The 8,300-nt window shown below is 37.1% G+C and overlaps 1 protein-coding gene across 1 annotated transcript; it reads right to left on the bottom strand.

Moving 5' to 3' along the window:
• Positions 1-245: 245 nt before the first annotated feature.
• Positions 246-8,004, bottom strand: LOC146455249 (glutamate--cysteine ligase catalytic subunit-like). The gene is made up of 9 exons (XM_085094510.1): positions 7,849-8,004; positions 7,169-7,278; positions 6,996-7,045; positions 4,720-4,789; positions 4,139-4,207; positions 3,922-4,035; positions 1,722-1,780; positions 1,235-1,371; positions 246-541 (listed from the first exon to the last, which is right to left on the bottom strand). Exons 1-9 carry the CDS (start codon positions 7,996-7,998, stop codon positions 452-454), a joined length of 849 nt encoding a protein of 282 aa, XP_084950636.1. The 5' UTR covers positions 7,999-8,004; the 3' UTR covers positions 246-451.
• Between the last annotated feature and the right edge of the window lie 296 nt (positions 8,005-8,300).

The following is an 8,300-nucleotide window of genomic DNA, read 5'->3' as shown; positions in this document are numbered from 1 at the left end:
TATTGTATATGTTGGGATTGGTTGCAGCGTTAGGCCTTGGCAGTTTTAACTTGTACGTATGTAGGTTGCTCAGACCTCCTCTCTTGTCAATATTGGGACCATAGTGCTCTTGGACCACAGTGGCGGCTTGTTTCCTTCAAGAGTCATTTTATTGAACAGTTCAGTGGGTCATTGTCCAAAGCATCAGTTTCCCACACGTCGGCGGGAATTCTATTCGTACCCGTCGTTTTGTTCTAAGAAAGAAAGTTTATACTGTCCCTTAATCCCCTCTAGTTCTTGAAAGGGTCTTTCCTGATAAGATGTGCTCCTTAGACTATTCTTCTGACTGGTTGAGTAGATGGCTCAGCCCAAGGAGTTTTGAAAATTGTTCATTCATTTCCTCCAACCTTTCCTCGGGTGTTGCAGCTTTTAGGCACCTCAAAATGTCACCCGAAATTAACGCGAGTGCTGTTTAATGTACACTTACGACAATGGGAGCAACAACCGCCAGTTGATCGTAAAGATATCTTGCTTCAGTGATGCTGGAAGCTTGTAAAGTTACCTGCAAGGTTCCATAACAACAGTACCTACTACAGATACTTTGGTACTTGAACAATTGAATGTCTAGCTTTATGGCCAACTTATTTGAAGAGGCTGTTTGCATTAAGATTCATCATTTACACGCTGACACTGACTCTACAAAAACAATCCGAAAATTTAAAGGACTGACCCACATCACTCACGCTATTGTTTTTGTCATCTCAAAAAAACTAAACGTTTTCCCTTGAATGCAAGTTTTAGTTAACTGTTCTTATGGTCTCGTACAGTAAAAATATTGGGCATAGTTGTGACCAGCAAGATTTTTGTGTTGACTTTAGTTTCTACTTTACTTGAGGTAGTTTCACTGATCGTGCAAAAAACTTCAAATTATGCCCAAAATGCGTCCGGCTTTTTTACGAAAAAAAAAAGTGGGGAAATATTTGAAGTCAATTAAAGTTTGTTGCCCATCACACTCCGTAATTCGAATTCAAATTCAGCAAGGGAGCATCGAATGATTAAATACCCACTCTGTGGCTATGTTACCACAAATTCCACTGATTTAGTTTCGTTGGGTTTTTATTCATTAATTGGATGAGGCGGGTGTAGAGGAAGAAGCTTTATAAAGCTTCTACGGTACAAAGATCAAGCAACCTGTCAGAGGAATTTAAACATGCGTGATCCATAATTTACACTTCTGAAAAACAAAATATGACACCTGAAGACAACACATTCCACCGCCAAAGCCAAATGCGTCCAAGTATATGTGGTCTGGCTGGGCAGCCCGTGCACCTTCTCCCTCGACTTCAGGAAACTTTTCAACAAACGGGGATGGAGTGTTCATATCTTTAAAGACTGTCAATTAAAAGCCACCATCATTATAACAATATTCAGCATACGTAACCCATTTCTTCATTGTCAGATGTTAAGGTTATCAGGGCATGCAAATAGTATTATCACGTATTGATAGCTTAAAAATAAATGGAATAAGAATCTGTAGGACATTATATTAACGAGTGTGGTTTTCAACAAAATGGGAGAGAACCTGGGCAATAGAAAAACAAGTAAACTGGTCAGGTGAATGGCCACGATCACTAGTAAAGAAGTCATTGAGGTGTCAAAGTGTGGAACTGACGCAAATAGTTAAGTATGAATAAAAGTAGAAAGAATTTAAACTGAGACTTTGCTTCTTGTTGTTGACTTACTTGGAACATTGACGGCCACTTTTGAGCCTTTCCTTTCCGTGAAATTCTTGGTTAGGAGACTGAGATGTGTAAGAAATGTTTTCAGTAGGTTATAGGCTGTCGGGTAAACATTAACTCTTTAAGCCCTAACAGTGATCAACAACAATTTTCCCCTTGAAATATCAATGCTAATTCAACCCCTAAATCATGAGAATTAAGGATATTATCACCCAAGGTGAATTTTGAGCTTTAATATTGTAATAACTTCTCCCCAGTGCTTTTACGTGAAAAGTATGGGGACAAGATAGGAGAATTTGTTCTTTGATAGTAGGGGTTAAAGGGTTGAACGGATTCATGAATAATACCTTTAAAACCCTCGATCAAAGTGGCCCCTAACGTCACTGCTAATGGAAGAAATCAGTGTTACCACAAATTACCCATCGCAAGTTAGAATACATTGGAACGCACATTCTTGGCGTTTTTACTTCACTTTGACTAGTTTCAAACCCTAAATATCGTAGAGTTTTTTACGTAAGTGGCTCTGCCATTTTAAAGCACAGTCTCCCACATAAACAGAGGATGCTGGAGCGGTCTAGCCAAAGTTGGAATCTTACTAGCCGGAATGCCTTTAAGGACGGTGCCTTCAATTGTTGCTGTGCATACGTTCTGGACATCTCGAGAGACTTGGGTTTGCTATGGGTGGTGCCTACTAACACAGGGATATTTTTAAAACTATGCGAAGAAAGCAGAACTTAGAAAGTGCTCATAGTATACTTAAAGAAAATTTTGAGTAACCATACATTTTTCAAAGAAAATTAATCTTCGTTTTGGCAAAAAAATGCCTTACATTGCTTTATATTTTATGGCTTTTCAGAAGCAATTTTGATTAATTATCTCTGAAAATTGTGTCGTTACCCCCAATTTTCTTTTTGCATTCCAACAACCCTTGCTAAGATCTGCTTTTCCCGCATAGTCATAAACCGCGCAAAAATACTTCTGTGTTAGTAGGCACCGTACTTAAAGTCGCTATTTTGTAAAGATTATTTTAATTTTCTGTATTAATTTCGTTGTTTCATTTAGTATTTCCATTGTTGGTTACTGTTCTTTACGTATTATAGCTGCTATTTTTATTTTAGTGCCTTACTTTTTATGTCATTTTCGTGTTTTCATTATTAATTGGAGGAAACTGAAGCCTGACTTATCAGCGATTTTGGAGATTTAACCAAGAGGTTGCACATCAGGAAAAAAACAGACTGTTTTGCAGATAATGGGGGGCCTTTGCGAGGCCTTATGAACTGTAGATAAACTCTACCAAAATTTCTTATAAAAGCAGGTGTCAAAAGAGACCAAGAAAAGAATCATAAGTAGAGAAACAGTCAAATGTCAATTCGCTGGCTAAAGGAAAACGTTCGTTTCTTGAGTTTTGTTGCACTGTTTCTTCGCAAAGCTGATCATAAATGACTAAATAAATACTCATCGAAACTGCTCCAGAGGCAATGAAGGAACAATACTTTTGGAAAACGTCCTCTGATTATTAGCTGTGGGATAAATATGGTCTTCATTTCCCTAAAATTATCACGGTTCTCGACGCCATTCTGACGGTTAGGCAAAAACGTCTTGAAATAACAGTGTTTATATGGAAATCCGATGTCAAATAACTTTAAAAAAAAAAAAGCTTCTGAAAAATTCATGAATTGGAAACTTTAGGCACTAGGAAAAGGATTTTACAGAAAACAACTGAATAATGTAGCTGTGTTAGAAAACTTTTAATTGTGTGGACTGCTACTTAAAATGGTTCGCGGGAAAAAAAATACAGGGAAATGTATGGAAAGTTCAAAACACGAATGGACGCTTTCTGGCACAGCTACATCCCTCCAATTTTTTCTTAAAATCCTTTTCCTAGTGCCAAAAGTTTCCCATTCGTGAATTTTTCAGAAGCAATGTTTTATGAAAATTATTTGACATCAGATTTCCATACAAACACTGTTATTTCAAAACGTGTTTGCCTTCTCGTCAAAATGGCGTCGAAAACCGTGATAAGGCCTATTTGCATTTGTTTATGTTAGCTAGCTAACAGAGATGGACGCCAAAAAAGTTAAAAAAAAGAAAGCAAAAAAAAAAGTTACCGAGAAAGGAGATAGTGGAAATAATAAAATAAGCAGCCCCAAGCTCTCAATCAGAGAGAAAATTTATCAGAATAGCGCTTTATTGTGAGACGTACGTTAATTTTGGATGTCCTTGGTAAATTGCTTCATCAGGATAAAATATCGATCTTGATAACCCTCTACCTGGAGTAGGATCAAAGCTTGGATACGTAAATCGGGGACATCCTAATCTGAAATGATCAAAATAAATCTTAAAAGGTTATATGATACATCATGTACTATTGTCATCAAGTTTTGCAAAAATATTGCTCTTGCCACTTATTGTTACATAACCTGGGAAATGCAACAATCGTCTGAGCGGTTTCCCCAGGCTCTGTCAGGTTTTTCTGGATTTCTTGACGTCTGTGAGTAAAATTACGACAAATTAATAATTTAACAACGGTCCTAATACAGGCTCAATACAGAATAAAAACTCTCTCAAAAATAATTACTCTTAAGTAATACAGGGTTTTCATTGGTAAGGTGGTTATCAATTTCGTACCCAGAGTCATCAGGCTATTTGGCCAGCGGTTGGTCGCCAGGAGAGACTGCGGGAGAACAATGCAAGCCGTTACGGAGCAGCCAATCAATTTTTTCCCATTTCCTTAGAGTCTCTCCAGGCGACCAACCGCTGGCCAAAGAGCCTGAGGACTCTGGGTACAAGATTGATGTGGTTATAAATTGAGTATGTGCCTGCCGAATTATACCCTTCTAATTTAAGGCTTTTTATGAACGGCTGATAGAATTTTCTTGTCGTCAGCTCTGTCACCACTGGTCACTGCTGAAGCAGTCAATAGAAAGCATAAGAACATCTAAAATAAACTTGATTTGAACCAGAAAGGTGGACCCGGACTAAAGTTTGATCAATGACATACCTGAGTGCCATGTTTGCTTCTATCTTGTCAATGTCTTTGATGCATCCACCCATTGGCTGGCCGGGTATTCCTGTTAAGGCGACACAGTCAAGACTTCAACTAAGCTTATACTTTTATAATATCAGAACTTTGCCAAGAGACAAGGGTAAACATAACTTAAAGTGTATATGACGCGAAATCTTTTATAAGCTTATTAGGAAGAGCTTTCAATAAGATGAAGAATGGCATTTACTTTATTGCAATGGCATTCTTGGTTGCCAAGTTATTCAAGATTTTGGTTCATGCAAATTAGACAACTTGTGGCGTCACAAGATGGACACAAAATGAAGGGAAATCACAAAATTTGGAATATCTGTGCGAATACTACATCTACAGGGTTGATGTGCTGACAGAACTACGCATTGTGATAGTGGCTATGATGTCACCATAGCAACGTACTCGTTACTAGACCTCTACCTTCCCGAAATGACAAATGCCTAACTTATTGCTCCACAGTCAAACAGAATTTCTTATACTTAAGCTGTGTAATGTCAAGAGCAAGAGCAAATAGCGCTTCTTGGAAAGGGAAACTCTGATTTTATCCTTTGGATGGTGAGGGCCTGGAGCCCATTGTATTGCCATAGAAATGTCACAGTGGATCATATCATTAAACTCTGTGATGAGTATAACAACTCTACAAAGTTTCAGTTCGATACAGAAAAAGGCTTACAGCGGTTACCAATAACAAGCGACCTACGGCATTCAAAAGAGTCGGATAAAATTGCGTTTTGGTGGACGTCAATCAAAGAAAAGCCGTTGAAATTATTTTGAATTCTGACAAGATTCCAAGGTAACCCTGTAAGAAACTAAGAATTTTACCTCGCTAAGAGAAGGTAAACTTTATTTAAATTCATTCTCCAGCCAGATCAAGCACAAATAAAAGGTATTTTTTAAACATAAATTTCGATTTTCATTGCACGTAATAATTTGCTCACTTGCACGCATCACTGATTTAATTGTCAGGTGTAGCGATTTCAAATGTTTCATAAAAAAAAAAAATACGGCTTCGTCTAAACAATACGCATTTTTAGATAACCTGTCTTGGAAATCAATTTTCATAAAGTTTGCCATCCGTCAGCGGATAAAACTGTCAATTTCTTCGTTCTGTTGCCTTGAAATGTTCTCAGAATTCAAAACAATTTCAACAGCTTTTCTTTGATTGACGTCCACCAAAACGCAACTTTATCGGAGTCTTTTGAAGGCGTTAGGTCGCGTGTGATTGGTAACCGCTGTAAGAGATATTCCATTTTTTTTTTTATTTTACATCATTTTGTGCCCACCTTGTGACGTCACAAGTCCTCTACTTTGCATAAACCAAAATCTTGAATAACTTGGCAACCAAGAATGTTATTGCAATAAAAGAAATGTCAATCTTCACTATTTTAAAAGCTCTTCCTAATAAGCTAATAAAAGATTTCGCGTCATATACACTTTAAGGAATATTGTTTTAAATGATTTATACCACCAAGTTTTTGAAATCCAGCTTTAAAAGCTCTGTGATTTTTAAACTGACCTTTTCAATTATTCTGTCAAGATTATGAACTTGTCAAAAAGTATGATTACATGTTGCTTGTAATACGACAGCTCTTTTCGTCTTTTGAAAGTAAAGGTTTTATTGCAATGTTAATTTGACCTTATTGAAATCAGTGTAATAAGATATTCCAAAGTCAAGAAACGGTAAAAAATTGTCCTGTTATTAAGTCATCTGAATTCAGTCGCTTTTAAAACCTAAAAAAACATGAAAATTAACCGTAGCCAAATGTTTCCAAATCACTATGATAACAGATTAGTTTTGTAAACGTACGGTCCTTGAGAGGGCCTTGAATGGTACTTTCAATGCTTTAGCCTCCCACGTAGTCGTTTCTAAGGGACTCTTATTTCCTCCTCCGCACAAACGCCTGCTTATAATTAACCAAGCACTTCATTCCCTTTGTTTACTTCTCAAGCATGAGGTCAAGGTTAATTGTCCAGATTTTCGAAGGCTTGGTGTGATTGGCCTAGCGGAGGAAAGGAAAGTGGCGCTCGGTTAAACAGGCGTTTGTGGAGAAGAGGTAATACGAGTCCGCTAAAAACGACTGCGTGGGAAGTTAGAGTTAAACTTCTTACTGTGACCGTTCAGTTGAGGAATATGCTTACTGTCCTCAAGATGTAACATTTGGGAGTTATGATATGAGCTATTAAAATATATCCCTGAAAAATCCGCACTAGATCCTTTTTAATTTAGACATTGTATTTACCTTCAACCATGTAACTAGCATATTCAGGCCTCCATGCTGTCTCTGTAGTGCTAGATGAAAGTCGCACAAAACAATTCATTTTTGTCAAATATATTTTGTAAAAGGAAATCTTATTAAAAAAAATCATCACTTAGTTAGTTCTAGAAATCTCTGGAAACAGAGCGTAGTCTAACCTGGGACTTTTCATTTCCTCGAGTTGTAAGACATCTAGTATTTCTTTTGCTTTTAAATTACAGTAAACTTTTTTCTTGTCATGGTCAAGTTTCAGCAGTGTGTACTCCACCTGTAAAAGATCACAAATAGTTGAAAGATCCGTTTGAGAGTGAATGAATGTTTCTTTTAAAGCATAGCGAACTAGACCCCTTCAAATTCAAAGTACAACCCAGAAAGTTCGGTTTTACTATCATCCAGTTCGGTGAATGCAAGTTTTCCTGTACCTTGCCACAACTACCACTAACAAAGATGTCAAAGTAGAAACCATCCAAGAAGATGGAAATCAGGCTTGGGTGCGGGTGAGATGACATTTAAGCACAAGAATGTTAATTGCATTACTGATGTTTTTTTTTTTTTTTTTTTTTTTAACAGCTTTATTAACCATCACACATGTTAAATACAATAAATTAAACAGCCAAAAAGAAATGTTGAAGTAGCGTTTAATGTTAGAGGACCTTAGAGGGACTGTGGAAGAAGATGATCTGTTTACAATTTTAGATGGAAGTTGTGCCATTTCTAGAAGAGTTATTGTCATTCAAGAATAAACCAAACGACAAGACCTTGAAAGCTATACAACGAAAGGCATTTCACAAGATAAATACGTAAGTTACATACATGATTACAACCTTACGAATCCTACCTCATCTCCCCACTTGAAGCAATCGTTTTTCCGATATCTTTGATTATTGTAAATGTGAATAAACTGTAGTATACCACGTTTGCGGACATGGTTTGCATACCGCTTCGTTTCTGGCCAAGATAACGGAGTTCCAAGTGAAAGCAGCCCCATGTTTCGAGCTTTGGAAACTAGAAAACAAGCCAGCGAAAGAATGTTAGAAACATCAGCAGCTCAAGAGAAATTCTAAACGGAGGTAATAATTGAAACTCCAGAAGGGTTACCGATAAAGTTATACTACATTTGCTAGTACAAATCTTTTTCAATTTGTGACAGTAAAACGAGTTTAATGCAAACAAACTGCAGCTAAAAATCACCCATGACACGAAATCAAGTAAATGTTCAAAGAACGAGTTTGCCTTATTTAGTTTTGACAAATTAAAGTTTATGTGCGACACAAGGCAAGAACTTGAAAA

This window comes from Pavona decussata, unplaced genomic scaffold, assembly GCF_977016875.1.
Source record: "Pavona decussata unplaced genomic scaffold, jaPavDecu1.1 SCAFFOLD_281, whole genome shotgun sequence".
NCBI classification, from domain to species: domain Eukaryota; kingdom Metazoa; phylum Cnidaria; class Anthozoa; order Scleractinia; family Agariciidae; genus Pavona; species Pavona decussata.
The sequence above is the reverse complement of the archived record's forward strand: the minus strand, read 5'-3'. Positions and strand labels throughout refer to the sequence as shown.

What these genes read in the sequence shown, in the direction of transcription:
- LOC146455249 (XM_085094510.1), bottom strand. Translation starts at nt 7,998, where the DNA reads ATGGGGCTGCTTTCACTTGGAACTCCGTTATCTTGGCCAGAAACGAAG. An exon ending in CAAGGACATCCAAAATTAAC is followed by an intron (nt 1,781 to 3,921) that starts GTACGTCTCACA and finishes TACACATCTCAG; the next exon opens with TCTCCTAACCAAGAATTTCA. An exon ending in GTGGAATGTGTTGTCTTCAG is followed by an intron (nt 542 to 1,234) that starts GTGTCATATTTT and finishes GGAACCTTGCAG; the next exon opens with GTAACTTTACAAGCTTCCAG.